The sequence below is a fragment of the Cygnus olor genome, chromosome 3 (genome assembly GCF_009769625.2).
Source record: "Cygnus olor isolate bCygOlo1 chromosome 3, bCygOlo1.pri.v2, whole genome shotgun sequence".
In the NCBI taxonomy this organism is placed as follows: Eukaryota; Metazoa; Chordata; class Aves; order Anseriformes; family Anatidae; genus Cygnus; species Cygnus olor.
Window position 1 is genome coordinate 28660965 of NC_049171.1, and position 22594 is coordinate 28683558.

A 22594-nucleotide genomic window follows, 5' to 3' on the forward strand; every position below is an offset into this window, starting at 1 on the left:
TTTATTTTCACAGTACTTAAACTTGAGAAGGTTTGATTTTTTAAGGATATCCAAGGGCACTTAGATTTCCTGCTGTTATTGCAGTTCCTTTGACAGAATGTAAATTCAGATACCCACAGGGAATTGTGAGAAAACAACTTATTTCCCTATAAGTTCTCCAGCTGGGTATATATAAGATGATTTATTAGTGAGCTTTACATAAACTAATTGAATTATACATCCCATAGGAAAGTTGGGGATAGTTTTATAGACTGCCAGGACTTCTGAGTCTAGAAGTAGTCTTTTGCAATGTTAATTGAATTTGGTGTTGGCAAACATAAGTCATCTTTGTTTTGTTTATACAAAGATCACAATTCACAGTTCCAACTTTCTGGCTTTTTTTTCTATTCCATTAACTTATTTTAGTCTTCTTAATTTGTACTTACTTGTACTGCGCTCTACTTCTGCTTTTTTATCTTCGCTCATTAGCAGAATATATTAATAATCTATCAATTAATGGACCGATGATTTAACTAATTATAATTGAAAAGATGTAATTCAAAAAATAGCAAAATCATCATCAAAAGTTACTAAGTATAATTTCAAAGCTCAAACAAATGTTCACAGCCTTGGCTCAGTATGCCATCAGAGTCATATCAAGTTACAAACTTACTGTAAAACCTTTTTGTTTTCTTCTGTGGAATCTATTTTTCTTGTAGAATCTTATAAAGCTGCCCACAGTAGTTAGTTTTTACAGTAGCACAAAAAGCAAATAGTTTAGTAGATGGGATTACAGTTGAAATCTTCTGGACTTCTGTTTGTTATAATACATTACACACCTTGGCAAGCATGTCAACAATTTCACTTCTGACTTCCTTTGGAAGTCTTGGGTTAATGCCATCTGGTCAGGATGACTCATGTATGCCTTGCTTATGTACCCTGCTCAGTAGTTCCTGAGTACTTGCTTCAAATTCAGTTAGATGATACAAGCGTCAGGTGTGGGAACCTCCCTAGCATCTTCAGTAGTAAGGACCGTTGCAAAGAATTCAATGAGATTCTTCATGCTATGACCTTATGCTGTTTGAGTGCCTACCTTTAACTTTTGCCCCCAAGCAATCTCACCAGTTCCCAGCCTGGCTTCCTGGCTTTGATAAATGTAAAGAGCTTTTTACAAGAATATTCTTTAACAAGGCACATTTCAATTTATTTTTCAGGTTTTTGAATTTTCAACTAACATTTAAACTAATGTCTTATGAACTTCTCCGTTTTCCTCATTTGGACAAGCTTTCTGTTTGTTAAAATACGAGTTAAAACCCCTGCGGCAGCCTTCTTAAGTTTCCCATTAATTCATTCAGGGGTTTTAGACCACTTTGTGTTCTTGAATTGGGAAACACATTTTAGCTGGGCTTTTAACACATTATTTGTTAATAGCCCCTAGGCTGCTTGTAGGTTTCTTGTGGATTTGTTTTTTTCCTCTTAAATCACCTGACAATTACATGCCTCATTTCTACTGAGTCTCCCTTCCTGAAGTTGAATGTCCCTCTGCTATATTAATTTTGCATGCTCTCTCATACTACATTCATATACCCAACTCTGCTGTAGTCACTAATAGACAGCAGCTCTGTCATTAACATGTCTTGAGTCAGATGCTTGTCTTTTCAGAAGCATACTGAGCATTAGTCCCATTCATATTTTAAAAAACTGTCACTCTTCAACAGTGCTCTTTTATACATGTCAGCATTTCCTAAGCGTCTAGTTTCAAGACTCCCCTATAACAATTTTTATTTTAATTCACTAACCTGATTCCTTAATGATAAAGGTGCAATCCATTCTTGTCCAGGTTCCTCCAATTTCAAAAGGTTTTCCATTTTCAAATGTCTTTCAGTTTCTTCTGTCTACACCATCATATTACTCCTGTACTGGAGCCAAATCTCCATCTGTCTCTTAGGTCTCATGTGGAACTGGCAGCCTTTTAACAATAGCTAGAAGCATGTCTTAGACTTCGGTTTCCTGTTCAGCCTGAATTTGAAGATTCAGTAACACCCCTCCTACACTTTTCTCCATCACTAGTTTTCAACACAGGCCACGGGTCTCAGATCCTTCCCAAAGTAACGTCTCTAGACATACTGATGATTTACATCCACGGCTTCTAGCTGCCTATGTATCTACTAATTGAACAGTCCTATTTTTTTAACATACTCTAGAACATCCTTGATGCAATAGCATACTGTGATATAAACTAACACACTTTTCTTATGTAAGAGATCAGATATCTGCCTGTCAGAGAAGGTCCTAAGGCTTCTGTAGTCTATAGAAGCAGGGGGCTTTTACTACCTTGGAAGCAAAGCAACTCTGCAATATTCTTGTAGGTCTCATCCATTTCTCTACTTCTCCATTACTCGTTACTGTTCTAATTTCTATTCTATATTCCTCTATTACATCTCCATTTAAGACAATCTCCAGTTCAGCCTCTCTTACATTAAGAGAAGAAATCTATTACATTATGTTAGCTTCTTTGAAGAAACTACTTACCTTACTCAACCCCTTTTTACACTAATTAGCAATAGGTAGAAAATAATAGTGTAAAGAAGTCCAACACATGCACACACTGTAACATCCAGCTTGTGGAGGCTCTCCCTATGTTAACCAACAGTTGTCATAAAGTACATGCTACGCACATACAAAGAGATCTCAGGAGGCAATCCTACTCTCTGGCTTACCTATGGTTAGTTGGTTAAGAACCAGTCATTAGCCAGTGGAGTCTGGACTCGCTGATGAAATGTAGATCTCCCTTTCAAAATCAGCTGAACAGCTCTGTAGATTTCACTCAATATTCACATTTTTGTTGACTGTAAGTATACAGACAACTAGCTTTCACAAAGACACGTCAAGTTAGGCAAGCTGAATCCTACTGTTCTTCCCAACTCCAAATCACACGTAATTAATAGCTGTCAGGTCTCATGTCTTCTGTGCAATCTGGCAAGTCCTAGTGAATAATTGCTTATCTGCTTGGACTGTCAGAATATTGCTCTGTGTCTCCACATGAACATCAGCTGTGGTGTCTCTGTATACAACATTAGTTGTTTTTCCTGATTTCCCTCTTGTTTCTATCTTCTATGAAAGTAGAGAAAAAAGATTACCAAAGCCAGACAAAAGAAAGTAATTCTAGGATGTAGTCCTCACTCCCATCCATCTGTTCTACCTGAACAATCTATTTCTTTTCCCAGATAGTCTGATCACAACCTCCTACCAAATGCAAGCAAGAGCACCTACACACTGCATATCCTACTGTGTAAGGACACAAAACACTTTTTCTTACCATTTTTAACGGCATGAGACAGCATTATGACCATGCATTTGCTAAGCATGGAAGAAACACAATTGCCAATGACTGTCACTACCACAAAGCAGCCAAAATAAATTAGAAAGGATGTGTATCAATAATATTCTAGTATTAGCAATCTATTTACCTCTGCTGGGAGGTTTTTCTCTTTCTTGCATTAATTCTATACAAGAAAAAAACAATGACAACTGTAATAGAAATTGAAGTTCCTACATCCACACTATGCATTTCATATGCAAAGGTTAGAGGTTGTAAATTATAAAGTGTTTAGTTTTTTCATAAGGTATTAGACAACCTGAGAAAGTCTTGCAGTGCATTTCCTTGTAAACTATATTTCAAACATATGTAAAGGATGAAAAAATCCAAGAGGAAAAATTGAAAAATACCCTGTTATCTTTAAGGAAATACATACAAAAACACAAACATATGGGCTATTTTAATCAGCTTACTTGCTGATCGTACCTGGCTGCCTCATGCCCACTCATCCACTCTCTCATTCTCCCTCCTAAATGGGACAGGTAGAGAAAATAACATGAAAAATATCATGGGTTGAAGATAACGACAAGGAGGTCACTTAACAATTACTATCATGAGTAAAACTGACTCAGCTTGGAGAAATCATTTAACTTGATTATTTAACTTGCTACCAGTTAGAGTAGGATAGTGAGAAAAAATAAATAAAACCACCTTCCCTCCAAACCCTTCTTCCCAGGCTTAACTTTATTCTGTCTTTCCCCACTCTTCTACCTCTTCCTCCTCCCACCATGAGTAGCATGCAGGGAACGGGGGGGGGGGGGTATGCTTCCTTCAGGGCGTGTCCACCTTCTGTGATGTGGGGTCCTCCAGAGGGCTGCAGTGTGGGCATCTGCTTTAGAGTGGTCCTCTCCATGGGCTTTAGGGTAGTAATTGTTCCACCATGACCCTCTCCATAGGCTGCTCTGCTCTGGCACCTGGAGCACCTCCTCCTGCTCCTTCTCTGATCTTGGTGTTCTCAGGATCATTTCTCAGACTTTTTTTTTTTTCATTACTCTCTCTGCTGCACTGCTACTTTTACACTGTTTAATTGTATTTCTACAGATGTGTCACCAGCTTGGCTGATGGGCTCATATGGGCTCATATGTGTCCTGCAGTGCATCCACTGGAGCTGGCTAGAACCATCTGTCATTCATAGGACAGCCCCTGGCTTCTTTCACAGAGACCACATCTGCAGCCCCCCCCAAAACCAAAACTAAAACCTTGTTACCTACACTCAACATATTGAGTTGCATATACCTTAATACAAAGACATACATCAAGAGAAAAAAATACTGAATTGTATTTACATATTTACTCCTGGTTGTTCTTTTTCAAACAAAGAAACTGGCTGATGTTAATCCAGAGAAAAACAATTTTAGAGCACCATTTGAGCATCATTATCTAGATGTGCACACCCCTACACAGTCAAAAAGCCTTGTTGATCTCTGTAAGACTTGGATAGGCATGAAATATGTCTGAGCAGGATGAATGCAGTATTAGAGCCTTTAAAAATATGACACCTGCAGCATAGTCTAATCTGGGAAGCACAGTGCATGCAAATAGAATGAAGCCATCACTCTGACAGACTTCTCTGTCAAATGTATATGTATATTGTTTCTTCCTGTGAATTTCTAATCTATACATTTTCAAACATCTCAGTATGAAATGTGGTTATCTTTTGAATATGATTTTATGCAGTTGTCTACAGGTCATTTAATGTCTCATTCTCTCAAAATGGAGGAAAGTGTAAATTATGGATGTTGCCAGAGAAAATATTACCCAACAGTATGCTGTATTAGCATTGGCAAGAACTGATGATCATATAGATCTGCAATATCATATCACAATGCACACTCTGCTGAACTGAATTACTTATTTTATTTTTTCTTTCTATAATGGAAGTTGGAAGATAGCATTCCAGCCACACTTACTCCTGGTGTGAGACCGCCATGCATTTTCAACAGGAAAGTTATAGACTACACTTCCTTTATGTAATATAGGGCATTTTAGTTGTCTGATACTTTTTAGCTGTATTTAACATGAACGGTCCCCACATGCATAAGTAAGTTTAAAAAAAGGTTTGGATAAAATTTTGGGATGTGTTTTTGGCAATTCAGAAGCACAATTTTAAAAGTCAGATAGCCCAAAAGGGAGGCAGACCTCAAGCCAGACTTTCTTGTGAGAACAAATACATTCAAAATGTCCAAATACCATAATCTGATTAAACTCTGTTTGGCACAAAACCTGAAAAAGTCTGAACGAATGTAATACTTTCTCCAAACTGCAGCCAACTTTCTAAGAGCTGTTCATTGTTATGCCAGGTGCCAAGATCTTCTACAATCTTTTTTGCTGACCACTGGAATCTTCACGGCACAGACATGAATATACACTTACCTTCCCCATGATAATGCAACTACATTCTTTCCCTTAACAGGAAGAAACAGGTAGTGCATTTTATACGCCATTGTTTTATATCATGGAATTCTATAATATATGGAACTTGAAATTCTAAATGTAAGTCATGCTGACTTCCAGTATAGAAAATTGCATCTTGGGCTTTAATATTTCACTATACAGTTAAGCTACAGCACATGGGCTTAGCAATGTAAGATAGTTTTATATTACCATACCAAACTGAAAGTATAAATTATTTTCAGAGAATGCTGGCTTAGTTTGCTGTGGCTTTTCAGATTTATTACTCATGGTTTAAAGTTCTTTAGACATTTTCTCAATTTTCTTTTAAATGCAGTTTCATATGAGTAACAATAATGAGCTTTTCAGAATGGATTTGAAACAACTGAATTTGTCATGCATTTTCAATATACTGACACATTCAGAAGTTACATTAAAAAAGTGAGTTTCGAGTAGCATATTACCCTTTCCCCTATAATTAAAATAAGATTTGAAGACTTACATTAATATTTATCTCACATCTTGTGCTGGTCCATCCTGCTTCACAAGAGCATTGATATCCATCAATGAGATCTATACATCTGAAATACAAAACAGTATTATTCAGATGAGGCTATCTAATTCTAGGTTCAGCACTTAAAGTATCATTCTATACATTTTAAATTAGCAGTCTGATGCAAACTTCTGCACTCCATGGAATTTTTCATTAGTTTTCCTAATGGGTTTCAAATGTGCATATTATTGGTGCTAAGGGGTTTTACAAGAATACTGATTCTCATATTAAAAGACCCCTCCCGATTTCAACCTGTTGGATGTAACAGATAAAGATTTGCTTTTAAGTATATTAAAGTCTAATTAATACACATTTACTGAAAACCAGCTTATGCTAATGAACACAGATGAAAGAGGGACTGAGACAATTTTACAGTATATTACATTAGCTTTAACAGGCAACATCTGTCATCTTTAAGTGTGATTGTACTCTTACTTTATGGAAAAATAATTTAAAAAGTATTTATCACCCTTCTTATGTCATTAAATCTTAAATATTGCTAGTTAAGTACATTATCTTGGAGATAATAATAATTAAATAAAAATAGCCACCTTCCATGAAGACAAGGATCTGGCAAGCATTCATTAACATTTATCTCGCAGTTTGCTCCAATGAAACCTCTCCTACAGTGACATGTATAGGAACTGATGTCATCGATACAACTTCCATTGTTTAGGCAAGGAGCAGAAATACATTCATCTATATTTGCTTCACATCTATCACCTGTGTAAAAAACAGAACAGTTACGACTAAGCTTTGAATTCTAAACTCAAAGCAACTAATAGTTTATCTATTCATACTGTCAATTCCAGATAAACTGTTTTTATTCACATACATTGTTTAATACATTGTTTTATTCACATTCATTATATTAATCAACAAAGAGTATCACGCTGGAATTAATTATAAGTGCACATGCCAAAAGGAGTGGTATAATGTAACACGTTACTTCAATAACATCTGTAATTGTGGCAAGGCAAGAAGGCTGTGAGGGTCAACTTGCAAGCAGAATAATTAAGTGGAGAAACAAAGTTCAAGAGGAATTTTTTTGTACACAGTTATTAGAAAGATGAATAGCACACGTTTCCCATAAGAGAAATGCAGAATTAAAATGATATATGTCTTGGTAGCGATCTAACTGTAATAGTTATTTTCTCTAACTGAAATTAAAATTCAAGGGCTTTTGGTAATTGATGTTAGACATAAAATTATTTGAAATCTTTATGATGATATCCATTATGGAAGATATGGTGGTATGTTTTTCTGCTTGTAGTTTTCCTGCAAATTAGTGCCACACAACTTCCACCTGAACCTCTCGAAGTACATTATGGAGTACTAATTGACAATCAACACATACCTAGGGATATGTAACCTTGTTTTAGCAAGATCACTATCCTGATTTTTAGGGTGTGTGGGTCAGGTGGGCTGTGCGGGACAGAAGAATGTTTAAGGCAAAAAGTCATCTGCCAGAGCATAAGAGTCCAGAAGCCAGAAGTTAGATCAATTCCTCTGGCTCTCCATTTCACAAAACACCTGTATTTACTTAAGTACCTTAGTCTCAACTCAAAATAGCAACTGCTACTTCATAGGGAATGAAAAGTTCCTATAGCCTTTTCTCATTACTGTGCACCCCAACTACTGGCAGTTTTTTTTAAAGAAAATAATCTATAGCAAGGAAGAAGCAGAGAGGCACTAACCTTTTTGTGGTGTATGCGTGAGTATTTAGCAAAAGATCAAAAACAGGAGTTCAGAGTACATCTGTTAACAGCTACAAATAGTTTCTTTAAGATCACGGGAAATATTTTTGCTTAATGAAGGTTAATAGAGTAATATTCATATTAATATGAATGTTAGCTATTTACAACTATTGTACACATTTGAGGAAACTGCTTTTTTCACAATATACACTCAGCTTCTTAATTAAGGCAAAAGGAATGAAATAACAACCCAGGTTCTGTTTAGAAGTCTGTGGCCACAGCCCCAGCAGCCTTAGAGCACTGCTATCTTGCAGTAGTGGAAAGTACTGAAGAAACTGGACTTGGCAGGTATCCTCAGGAAAATGATCTCTCTGAGAGGGGCTGCTGTGCATTTCTGTGTTTGAGCAGATCTTGATGCAATGGTACTTGCAATACGCTATGCTATATGCTGGTACAAATTAGAGGGCAATTCTCTGACATGTTCATCCTCCACCACATGCAAACATTCAGCAAACAGCAGCTCTGTATACTCTTGCTCATTTCCAGCGTCAGATTCTCTGATCCTTATGTGAACTCACTACATATAAGAACTTAAAACTCTCCAAAAACACGTGTCTTGTGAATACGCTGCCAAAATCTAAATTCAAGAACAGAGAACACTAGTTCATCTATTCTACTATAGAAGATCTAAATATCAGACATTTTTCCCTGTAAGTTGGCATTAGGAAAGACAATTCTTAATCTTCTCTTAACAAGCAATGCTTAGAAAGCATTGGCAGGAAGGATGGTAGTACTACACAATAATATACCTTGACTTTACTTCATTTGCAACTCTAAAATGATTTTTCGTCTTGTATCTGAACGATGAGACCATCCCTATAACATCACATTTCTATTCCACATCGCTATAAACAAAGGTCATTTCATAATTACCTATCTTTTCATTTTCCTGATCCCTTTAGAAAAAATGGTGAGTGTTAAAATGTGATAGTTCTGAATTTAAGTTTTTTTTTGGTAAATGAGCAATTCCAATTTTTCCTCTCATAACCAGCTGCATTGTCACTCTATCATGTTCATATTCCCAATCTTTTCAAAGCTGCTGATAAGAAATTGTATTAGCTTCCATGAAAAAAAAAAAAAAAGTGTTCTCCTATGAAGTCTTATTGAATTTTAAATATACAAAAAATCAGAGAGCGGACTTATTAATGAAGTGGGTAGTATTTAAGTGTATAGACCACTAATGTTTTTTGCACTACATACTCTTACAAAAACAATAGCAGTTATCTTTGGAAACTCATTTTAATAACAATCACATGTTACTTAGTAGGTCCAAATCTGTATTTCAAGGGTTAAAGTTCTCAGTTCAAATTTACTAATTTGGTTTTGACAATGAGATATGTGAAAGCATTTATCACCACAGACAATAGATTTGGTGTTCTTATGAATTTTAAGGCAGACATTTCTGATCTTAAAAAACAAACAAACAAACAAACCAAAAACAACAAAAAAACGCATCCTAGAACAGTTCTGTTCAATAGCTGTTTATTACTCAAATAATAATTTATTACTCAAAATAGTTCAGTTCATAAATAATCTAAGGTCATTCATTCATACTGCTGGCATTCATTGTTGCTATCTTCTATCCTCTCCTTAGGTGTAACATATTCACTGAAGGAAAATAAACCTGACATCAAATAGTTTTAAAAAAATAATCTTTTGCTAATAAGATATTTCAATATTAGTTCAGAAATATATCAGTAGCAGATTTCCAAATCATCTGACTAAATTTGATTTGCCTATTATCAACCCGTTAGAAAGTTGGTTGAGATAGATGGTTGTAACCTTTCATTTGAAGTTGATACATATTGATAGACTGATTCTGAAAGACAGACCAAGGGTTAAAGGTTCATCATTGATAATACTTCCATATTCAGATATGCTTCCATTACTTCATAATATATTCAAAAAGAAAAAAATTATAGCTCCTTTAGATGATTAACATCTTGAAATTGAATAGATTTTGTTACGTTATTCTGCTCCTGATCTACCTTTATTTATGCTACATTGATCTACTACCACAATGCCATTGAATTAACTTTTGCTTGAACAGCTCAATGAATGCAATGGCAATGTAGTGAAAATCCATTACTTGATTGTGGGAAAAAAAGACCCAGTGCATAATTTAATGTGTTAATAAATGATTAGGAAAATGATGTTTCAAAAGACAAGATGTACTGGGAAAAAACATACTTTACATCTTCCTTTCATTCCTATAACTTGCAGCTATAACCTTAGAGAGTTTTGAAAACAGGAATCACTGCAGTGTTCCTTTTTTTTTAACTATTTGCATACTCAGAATTATCAAATTGCAGAGAAATATCCAACGTGTACATTATATGAAGAGATTTTCCTTTCCTATAGCATATTTGAAAGTTCATCCTAGATGTAACTTAATATATTTAATAGTCATAATGAAAGAGAACATGTTAGTACAAGGCCACAAAATAGCAATCAAATCTCCTGCAACTCTTAGAAGTATTCAATAGGTTAATTCCATTATACTGCACAAACAGTTGTTTGGTTGATTATGAAAAAAGGAAAAATTCTCATCAAACTGATAAATTAGAACTAGTCATACATATTATTAATACCAAGAAATGTTTTTCTGTCATACAGTCTCTTGTCTTTTGCAAAGGCTTGCATACCTCCTCTCAGACAATCAAGTCAAATATTCATAATGAATTAATGAAAAAAAACCCTCAGAGTAACTACATAAATTGAAGAAAATAACTATTATTAGTATTCTAGACAAGGTGCTCATGCACAATGAAAAACTTTTAAAATTATTTTCTACACATACACAATTTTGTTGAAACTACAGCTGACATAATTTATCAACCCACTCCGAAACTTCTAGGGGGCAGTGAAGGAAAAGAGTAGAATTCAGATACTGCTTTGTTAGGGAAGTCAGTCTAAGACATCTCCACTAATGTTAGGTAATTAAAAATTAAGAAGATAGTTTAAGGTGTATATACTCCCTTTATAATGGATAAAGAGAGAAGCAGCCTCAAAGGGTAACCTGTATCATCTGTCTCAGACAGCACTTATCTTGAATTACCTAGACGTGGCAATGATTGCACAATGAAGTTAAATGGAAGAGTTGGACTAGCCGTTTAGTTTTTAGAGGACTAAAATTCAAGGAAATTAAGCTTGCTCCTATTCTCAGCTGTAAACATCATTATGCATGCAGTGCAGCTTGCTCCACATGTTGTACATTTTTTTTTTTGTGGTGCGTATAGGGGTTTTTGGAATATCAGGATGAGCCCTTACATAATGTTTCATTAAATGAAGCTTTGTTTCTCAATCTCAGTTCTCTCACACCTTTGAGTCCAGCACGAACTTCACAGTCATCTTCCTTCATTTCTGCCCCAATACACTGTACAGCACCTTTCAGGCTGACCTCTCCTTAAGACAATGCTAGGCTGCAAGTGGTCTTTAGGTGTAACTGAAGTACAAGCACCAAAATTCCTGAAGTATACATGAAGCGATGTTCAGGCAGGGAATATATGAGGCATGGGTTGTTCAAGCTCACTACTTTCAACTTTGTTGTTGATTTAGATTCCTTGGAATTTAACAACATAACCACTGCTTTTTCTTAATGACCCTTTCTACTCTACAGAGAAATAATTCAATTTGAAATGTCTATTAATAGAAAAGAGGAGAAAGATTTTGAAGGGTTGAGTTGGACTGTAAATAAATTAAAAAAAAAAAAGTGCTTTAACGAGTCAAAGTCGCAAAAAAAAAACAAAAATAAAAATCAGGTATAAATCAGTGATTAAGTGCCACCAATGAAAATCTGGTTACCAGACGAAAATGATAAAACGTGTCTATTACTGTCCAATTAATTTTTGCACTGTGGGAAAAAATAAAAAGAAGCTACAGAACTCTAACTTTGTGCTTAAGTTGTTTTTTTTTTTTTTTTTTTTTTAAGTAGGTATCATGAGATGTAATTAAGATTAGAGTCTGCCAAGAAAGAGTAAATCTGATGGAAGGAATAAAAATGCCTTCTACTGCTATCTCCATACTCTGCCCTTACTAGGAAAGCTTTAGCATTATTAATCGGCAAAATGGACTTTATATTCTTCCTAGTGTTAATGTTTCACACATGGAGTACAAGTCCATTTTGTCTTTTCCACCCTGAAAGGAATTTGTGAGATTTGTTGTGAATACAGACTATAATCATTACAGTGATTACTGGTACAACAGGCTTAAAGGTGAAAATGAGTATTTCTCACATAAGAAAGATAATTAAATAAAAATTAAAGAAAGTTATTTTGAAGAATTAGTTCTATCAAAGAGAACAGATTCATAAATAGTAGGAGCTAGTTCAAATGTTCTTGCTAAAGTGCACTCATGGAAAATATATTTGATAGTTTTTATAAAACATAATTTTATATTCACATGCTAAAATTTCTTCTTTGAGTTCAGCACCTATATGCTAACATTGTCTGAACAAATTAGGCCAAATATGTCCCTGGCATTAATCCCTTAGATTCACTAGAGGAACCCCATCTATTCTGAATAGACATTATCATGCAGCTATTTCCAAGAGCAAAATGTACTAAATTTGTGAACTGTCACTTTCTAGACATGGAAAGGTTAGTAATCATTCATAACTGTAATCTACACAGTCTGTCATCCTCTTCCAATGTTGACTGTCATCTAATTTGAAACCTGCCTTCTTTTCAATTCTTGTTGGAAGTATGAAAACTTTAGTAAAAATCTTCTTGCTGTAGTATAAACATCCAAATATTCTGCAAAGTTGGTGTGAGAGACTGACTACAATACCATAGAGCTAACATTTGACTTAAACATTGCCTGCACGTTCTGTTTCTTAGCTATGATAGTGCCAGGTACGTTCAGGCACACTGGGATGGAGCTCTTGGAGCTCTGCTTTACAGACTGTACTACCATGCTATAAACAATGCCTCCACTCATCCAAGAAAAGGGAAAATTACCCCATACATGCCACATTTGGGTGATTTTTGATACTAACGGTAACCTAGGCGCTCCCCAACGTGTCAGTGTGCTGCAGATGGCAAGGAAATGGCATAGATGTCACAACACAAGAGCATGGAGCAGTAACAGTAACACTACAAAAGGGAGACAGCCTTTTGTAGTGTCCTCCTACTCCTTCACATTCATCAAGGATCAGACTGTCTTATATCTTAATAAAGAAAACTCAGCAACCTTCTTCCAATGCCTTTTGAATCTTCAACACACTTTACTAACTGGGGATGCCTCTCCCTTTCATGTTTCTTGCAGCTCGCTTGCGGTGCTCCTTATGTACATCCTAATAAAGAGCTTATCACATCTTCCCATCAAGACTTTCGGATTTTCAACTGTAAACCCAAGTAAGAAAATACCCTTCTCTGTCTTCACGGATTTTCCCACCAACCTCTCATCCAAACTAGAACCTTTCCCTCTTCTGATCACTGGGTATTTAGTCTCAGCCCTCTGATTAAAAAAAAAATAAATCATTTTTGCATTCCTTATCCCAGAAAAACATTCCCCCAACATCCTACTGATATTTTACGAACTGTAGTGTACTCAACTGAAAAATCAGACACTAGACTTGATCCCGTAAGCATTTCAGGATAGTAAAGGAGGAAGACTGAAATGACTGTGATCTTCAAAGTACTTTTTTTAAAAACTCTCCTAGCTGCAAAACTTGAGCTCTTCAAGACCATCTGCCTTTCAACAGAACAGGGCTGCAAGCAGACATTGTGAACATAATGGACCATACAATAAACACCACTGACTTACATACAATCCCTGTCAAGGAGAAGCATTCCCTAAGCCTACATCCTGGTACTAACAGCCTTAATGCTTTTCTATGTATTTTTGCATTTTGACTGTAACTTATGACTGATGTGCTCATTCCCTGAAAATCCAAGTTTTGTAGTCTATGCAAGTTTTTATTTCACTTAAAACCATTCAGCTATTTGGCTTCATTACTTTAAGATGTTTTTTTAGTTCCTTTATACCACATGAACATAAATTTGCAAAGTTTCAATTTCTTAGAGAGTAAAGAACATTTTTATAAAAAATTCCTGTGATCATCTCCAGATTCTCTGTCCTGGTAACTAACCTTGCCATTTTTATAACCTTTTGTACTCAGACGTTGTTGTGCCTGTGTGTTACATTTCTGAGAGTAAAAATATTTTCATTTTTGAAACAACAGTATATATCCTGGTTTGTTTTCTTCATATTAGACATGTAAGAAGACATATAAAAGCACATACGAATACACCCAAAAATTTATGTACTAAATATAAAAATATTTGACTTTTAGGGCTACAAACTGAGGAAGATGCTAACTTATAGACCTCTTCAGTTATTTTTTTTTTTATGAGATGATAACAAGATTTGAGTGCTGTTTCAGGAGATCAAAAAATTTAGGTTTTTGCTGTTTCAGGAGATCAAAAATTTAGGTTACTGATTTATAGTAAGTGGCTATGTTTTAGTGCAGAAAAGAGGAAGAAAAACAAAATCTTGTATATGAATAAAGCCATAGATGTACTACTAGGAAAACAAAAACAAATGCATGCTAAAGAACAACTGGCTGCTGAGGACATACCTCAAAACTGAATGGGATGGTAAACTAGCACACTATTCTAATTTACATAGGATATTGAAAAAGGTGTAAAGAAAAGGTTCTTCACCGAGAGGGTGGCTGTGCCCTGGAACAGGCTCCCCAGTGAACGGGTCACGGCACCAAGTCTTCTGGAGTTCAAAAAGCATTTGGACAATGTGCTCAGACATACAGTTTGATTTTTGGGTGGTCCTGTGTAGAGATGTGTTGATGATCCTTGTGGGCCCCTTCCAATTCTATGATTCTACAGTCGAGAACAATTGTGTTTTGCTTAATTTGTGTTTTTTTTTCCTTTGGTTGTGGATTCCAACCCAATACCCCATTTTTTTCTTTCTTATTCACCTGACTTTATCTCAACTCACAAGTTTTGTAGCTTTTGCCCTTCTGATTCTCTTCCCCTCATCCACTTGCAGATAAGGAAGTGAATGAGTGGCAGTGTGGTGCTTAACTGCCCACCAAGTTTAAACCACAACTAACTGTAAACAATTAGTACTCATCGACAGAAGTTGTGAAAGGACATTATAATATAGTACTTAACATTGGTGGTTATTTACAGCTATCAAAATCTTAATCTGGACTGAGATAGGAAACATATTCAAATATCTTCTCCTTCTTGACCATGACCAAGAATTATCAGTGACCGTTCTTAGCTGACTTTTTACATGAGGAAAAAAAAAGAAGAAAGAAAGTAATAGAGAGCAAAAAATATAACAGCTGAGTTATCTGAGATCAAAAGCAATGTGAAGATAAACAGGTATATGGAAATATATATTCTATAGCATTGCACAATTAAAGCAAGAACAAGCTGGGATGAGTACTAGGTGAAAAATTCAGGTATTTTACCAATTACAGGAAGATGCTGAAGATAGTTTTTAAAACAATATGATCTGACATTGAAGAATCTGTAATTTCTACCAGCTATAATTTTATTCCCACTGCTTTTGAAATAGTTGCTGTAATAAATATATTTTCTGAATACACACGTAAATACAAAGCCACATTGCAAAATAAATGCTTTAGTCTCCTTAGAAGACATTTTCCAGCAGAAAGTCTTCCATCTCCAATCCAACAAATTAACTTTTGATACCATATACACCAATCATCATATTCTAAAACCACTGCCTAACAAATCTAAGAACGTTTCATCTTAAAATTAGTAGATGACAGCAAAGAACTAATGCTCATTGTGTCACAGGAACATTAATTTTGTGAACAGCACAATGTGTTTTCAACATCATTTTAGTATTGCCTCATCCACCCCATTTTGAGTTAATAAACTCTAACAAACATTTTCTATGTATACTGCAAGAAAAACTAGCACTGATAAGGCTGCTGAGCCTGATTTTGTTGATGTCATCTTAAGGAAGATTTAGTATAGCTTAGTGACTAATACCAGAGATTTAGATTTTCTATTTCTGTTGTATTTTGTGTTAGTAATAGATTTATTTCAGGGAATTATTTCACCTTCCTTACATTGAGTGAAGTTAAATTGCTGCTGACTGCAGAAAATTTGCATGGTTGCTAACTATTTTGGAGTGAATACATTTTTATTTGTTTAGACAAATTTGATATCCATTCAGGATGGAAAAGTGAAAAGAACTTTACAAGATAAGATTAGACAACAGGAAACACCATAATTAATATTAATACAGATTAATTTGCTTGGTCTAAAACATTTAAGACATCATTTGTTCTGTTAAATATCAACTTCATATCTAAGATAATCTGGCATGGCCTTTGAAGACTATATATATACATTTAATTTTAAAGTGAATACACGAAACACATAGATTAAATACATACTGGCAGCATACACTGCCTGGTTATTTAGCTATCTGAACTCCAGACCGGAGCATCAGGAGAAGCAATCTACCTCAGAGAATTCTTTCTTGGCTTTTTGTACTGCCTTGTCATAAAGCATCAGGGCAAGCATCAGATCTTAGTGATATGAACACCTTCTACTGAAAATGGCACAGATTTAAACATTCATGATCTTGTGATAGGTGAAAAGGAAAAAAACCCCAACACCTTGCTCCTTTCCATTGGTGTTGTGGTCCCAAAACCCACGTACACCAAGGGCTCCTGTTCACCAGGCTGTGGCTGCTGCTGGTGGTGAGATGGACGCCCACAGCTGGAGCCAAAGGAGGGCTTCAACAGCCACTGGGCCCTGGTGCAGGGCTTGAACCAGCAAAACCCAGCTCAGGCCACAGCCAGGCTGAGGCCCTGCACTGCCGAGCCAGCAGAAAGCTGGGACCTCCTCTGGTAAGGGCAGAAATCATACTTATTGGACTACAAAATGATTAAAAAATAGCTGGACCTAAAGATACCACAGTTTAGAATTAAGATTCAGTTCATGTATAAGAAACAGAAAGGGATAGAGAACAAAATAAATCTGCAGACAGTACAAGTAAAATCTCTTAATTCTTGTCTGAATTGGAAACATTATGGCACATAGAAAACATCATGAGCAAAATGTCACAGTTGTCAATATTGCTAGAGTAGGTCACACTGTAGATGAGCAGGATGCAAATATCAATTTAATATTTATGACATTTTAAAATGATTTTAAGAACATGGGTTTTAGTATGAACAATTCCTTTACTAAAATTAATGAAAAACTTTTAAAACTAAAAGATAACCAGAAGAAATGTAACCATAAGACTGAAATTTCTAAGAAGCAAAGTATCTTTCATTAGAACTAATACAGTTCAATATGGGTAAAAAAAATCCACAGAAAACTATATTAGTATATTGTATTGCATATATATGGTATCTACATTATATTTGTTGTGTATATGTTATTCATATAAACAGACACATACAGTCTCACAGAGAAATACCCATGTTTGCAAGCGCTGTTTACTAGCCATCTTAATTTTAACACTGTAATACAAAATACAGCACAAAATAAAACTAAGTAATGGAAAATTGGAGAGCTTTACTAACTATGTGGTAAAGATATCAAAAAAAGGACTTTCACTGTAAAACCATAAGAGTATAGTTTGGTATAAAAGAAATTATATTCACATTTATGTCCTTATCACTCTATAACATGAATGCCTCCAGAATATACTAATATCATGATTATTATTACAGCTTTTGATTTTCATCTCTACTAGGCTTATTTTATGCAGTCTGTTAATATTCCTATTAAAAACTGAAGTACTTACACGTTTTTAGACTCAAGTGAAAATAAAAGTCAGAGTATACATTAAGGCTAAAAACTCAGTGTGTCTTTCTCTTCTTGGGACACAAGGAATCACAGTTACTACTAGTAATGGAATGCAATATTCACATTACAGTTTAAATGTACCATCAGAAATGAGAACAATGCTGTCCTTGGAGGTTCTCCAGACCCAACAAGACAAAGCCCTGAGCTTCTTGGTCTGACCCCATGGCTAACACTGCTTTCAGCAAGAGTTTGGGCTAAAGAGCTCACAAGGTCTCTTCCAGCCTGAATTGTTCTTATTTGAGAATGAAACTGTAGCCTGACCTGGTAAGCTTGGTCAACAGCAAAATGCACAGGATCCAAAGTATGTAATCGGTCATGGAAACCGGTGACAATGCAACAAGAATTTGAGAATGGTTGCATGCAAAATTACTTGTGAACTGCATCAATTTCATTACAGCCTTGTCATTTTCAAACTTACTATGCTATTTAATAACACTATCTGGTCAAATTCAACTCCCCTCAAAAATTCCTAAAAGAAAGTAAATGAAGAACGTACGTTGCTTTTATTCCTTTTCAGATAGATGCTAATCACACACTGAGAACCCATGCAGGCAAGCAGGAAGTACATATACTTGGAAAAAATAACAGGAAATAATCTTAATTACTGTTAAGGAAATGTAGTATTTAGAATACAGGTGTGCCTTGAGTAATGTATTTGGATAATGATGTTTGGTTCACTGAAGTACTGGCAGCACAACACCTTTATGACACCTTATGTCAAATGATAACTTTGCAATTCAGAACTGCATTTTAGGGTGATTGCAGGGAAGTAAATCAGATCCAAGTCATGTAATGAGTGAGACCCAGACAGCTGTTCCACACATTTTTTCATTACAAACTAGAACCAACAGAAATGCTAGGAAAACTACTCGATTCTTAGCACGCAAGGTCAACCCATTCTACTTTAGCGAACAAAATACTTACTATCTGAATCCTACTGAGATTAAGACAGTTTGCTGGCAAAAACAGCTTTAAAGAACCTAACAGATCCATGATGTTATCACTGCCATGCTGTTCAGAAATATGAAGAAGCACAACTTTGCAGTAACTGTTCTAACATACAGCACATTGAGTTCTGCTAAGTGAAACACTCAACAGTCATTGCTTTAGTTATTTATTGCTGTAACTGATTGAAACATCCACAAACTTTTAAATTATGAATTGTTTTTATCTAAACTCTTCCCAGTCATGGCATTTTTTGAGTTCCAAGAAAAAAAAAAAAAAAAAAAAAAAAAAACCACACCATCACAGGTCACTATTAAGATATTATTTCCTTTGTAACATCTTATAGAAATATCACAATAATCTAATATAGAAGATTTAGACTTTAAGTACACTTACAACTTACAGAAACCTCAAAGAAATATTGCAGAATCACAGAAGAATAGACACATTGTAATGCATAATGTTCCTCTGTGGTGTCAGCATTAAAGCTGCTTAAAAGTTCCTTTTTTCATAGTATCTGTAGCAGAGCAATTTGTGTGGAAATTGAGATTTCAATCCCCTGGGCCTTGCTAACTCTTACAGAATAGAAACTCCTTTAGCACATTCACAGTAGTATACTTGAATACATTCAAAGACCCCTGCAAAGTTAGACTTGCTGAGAAGTACAGCAACTTCCCTAGCTAGGAGTAACAGCTGTATTACCGTCCAGCCAGTCTCTTAACAGTTGCATCAGAACTTTCCAAATTTGTTTTGGGTATAATGCAAAGCACTGATTTTGGCTCCTGAAGCCCTAGATAATTTAAATTCTCACCTAATAGCTTACCATAACAGATAAGATCTAATCATTTGACCACAAGCTCTCAGATATTCTCACTGGATAGGACTAGCCCTTAAATTTTGCATTTCAAGCGGCTCCAAAAATTTTCAGGGAAGGAAAATCATCTGCCTCATCTGCTTTACCCTGAAACACTGATCTGATAGATTATATTTATGGCAAGATAAATTAGGATATAGTTTTCACTTTGTTTAGCTGGGGACATCACTCATCCCACAGATTATACATAGCTTTCTGATAATAAGAACACCTTAGACACAGACAAGCAAAATTTGGGCTCAGACATAGAAACAAGTTATGGAAGATCAGCTCAGGCCTCAGTAAAAGGCTTCATCATTACAGTTAAGCTAATTTAAATGACCTTGCACTTGTTGAGGAATAAGGTTCGTGGATGGCTACCTACTTACAAAAGGTGCCATGTAGCAAGTTATTTCTGCACTGTACTAGTAGCATATCAGCAAGTACGTTTAAGTATTCTACTTGGCAGCCTCAGCAAAATCCTTAACTTTGAGGCAACCAACCTTTCCATGAAATCCACAAGGGAGGAAAGGTACCCAAGGACTTTAGAAGCCTGTAAAATGAGGAAGGAGCTATCAGCACATGTCTAGGTAGTATAATGAAGTAGTGTTAGAGTCCCTATGAAATATGTGCAAAGCAGTAGCTCTGGAAGGTCAAAAGCACTTTAGCCATGTTAGTATGGCATTATATCTGGCTTTACTGCCATGCCTCTCAAGAGAATAAATTAGACGGGCTGACACCATGCTGATGTGGTTTTTTTTTTAACATTCAGTCTAGCTGGGAAGTCTTGACCTGTGATGTACAGACAGTATGTTCATTGTTGTCAGCTAAATTAATCTAAGCCATCGCCCCCCCTGTTTTCACTAAAGAATTATAAAAACTGTTTCCAAGTATTTCTAAATCTGCTTCATATGTAGCAATAATGTTTAAGATAAACTGACTGAATGCACCCATGGCATATACTGTACTGGATATTTTTTATTGAAAATTTTTTTTTCCTACTTAGTATAAATAATTAATAATTGATACACCAGCTACAGATAGACAATATGGGACAGAAGGCATCACCATAATCTTACATTATGTGTAAGAATCAGATCCAAGACTTTGTTCTGGTCAATATGGAGTGATGTGCGAAAAAGCAGTACTTCATGCAGAAGTGATTCAGAACTCTTTATTAATACTGTTGCTGCAGTCAGTGGCCTCTACAAAGGTGCAGGAAACATGGATAAAAATCTGAGAGAATCAAATTGAGATTTTCTCACAGTCAATGATTGCTTTAGGTAGTGGGTACAATGAAAAATGGGTGTAGGTCCTAAAATGTACATGACTGCATGAGCACAGTATCCTTCTTACGAGTATAATGGGGTACCTTCTACATAGATGTTATTCATCAATAAGACATTGCTTCTCTTCAGCAGTCAAAAATAAGAAGTAGAGCTTGTTCTATTCCTCTTTTACTCCTACGAATCGAGAAAGAAGATGGTTCTGTTTGAAGATCAATAGTAACTAACTATACAGCACATTGATGAAATTGCCTTAGAATTACTATACAAAATACACAAATTGTACAGTAATGAGCATGAAGAACAAACACTTCACATTTAGATATTCATTGCCAAAAGACAAGGATTTTCTTCCCTAAAGGCACAGATCTGTAACCCAAAACAATTATATTTTACTAAACACGGAGAGTGTACTGTCATCCAAGTTCCTAATCACCAGATTCAATTTGTATACACAGCGAGAGTTGCTGCTGCCAAGCACTGATTATGAATGGGCTGTAGCATCACATATTTTGAACATAATCCGTAGAAAAAATTAGGTAGTTATTGACTTAACGACCTTAAGGAGTCTCCTTAAGAGTTTGCATGCACCATAGAGACTTTCTTCCTTACAACTGGGATTCTTAGCTGTTCAGTAACTTCACTGCTTTGAAACTGAAAATATGGACCAGTCTATCTTCCCCTGCTGCTGAAGCTGTGACTATAAGACTTGAAATAAAATCGTCAAAAGGTGACAACCCCAAACTGGCTTTGAGTGGCTAAAGGTTGGACACAGTAATTTAATCATGGGTGCCTGGTTTCTGTTCTGGCATACAGACCACTGGGCCAAACATACGAAGCCTTGTATTCAATTCGTGTAATTCAATGCCTGATGGGCTGCATCTGAGGGTGCCGAGACAACTGCCTTATAACCTTGGAAAGCTGCTTTCTGTAGTCTGAAAGTTTACGGAAATTGGGGAAGGTCATCATTCTGAAAAGCCACAGAAACTGGGGGAGATCACCAGGGGAAGGACAAACATTGCACTCATCTCTGCTCCAAAAAACTAGAAGGATTATCTAAGGAGCTACAGGCCAGTCAGCCTCACTTCAGTTCCTGAGAACATCACAGAAATGACTTTTTGAAAGTCATTTCTGGGCACCTGAAGGTGGAACAGTCAGCTTAGGTTTATCAAGGGAAAATTACATCTAAGCAGTCTGTTTGCATTTTATGAGTAAGTGGACAGGTATGTGGAAGAGGAGAGTGAAGTGGATAGCACTAACCTTAATTCTAGCATGGTTTTAACACTGACTCCCACAATATTCCCATAGAATCATAGAATGAATGTTTTGAGTTTGAAAGAACACTAAAGATCATCAAGTTCCAACCCCCCTGCCATGGGCAGGGACACCTTCCACTAGATCAGGTTGGCCAAAGCCCCATCCAACCTGGTCTTGAACGAGGGTTGCCCAGGGATGGGGCATCCACAGCTTCTCTGGACAACCTGTTTCAGTGCCTCACCATCCTCACAGTAAAGAATTTCTTCCTGTAGATCTAAAATCTACCCTCTTTTAGTTTAAAGCCATTACTCCTTGTCCTATCACTACACCCCCTGACAAAGAGTCCCTCCCCAGCTTTCCTGCAGAC

The 22594-nt window shown here is 35.9% G+C and overlaps 1 protein-coding gene across 1 annotated transcript in view; it reads right to left on the reverse strand.

The window, feature by feature from the left end:
• Window positions 1-22594, reverse strand: part of EYS (eyes shut homolog) — an 856207-nt gene that overhangs the window by 449416 nt on the left and 384197 nt on the right. Inside the window, exons 25-26 of the mRNA XM_040553008.1 lie at window positions 6854-7025; window positions 6252-6330 (exon numbers count right to left, since the gene is read on the reverse strand). Coding sequence (XP_040408942.1) covers window positions 6252-6330; window positions 6854-7025 — 251 coding nt within the window. The remainder of the gene's footprint in view (window positions 1-6251; window positions 6331-6853; window positions 7026-22594) is intronic.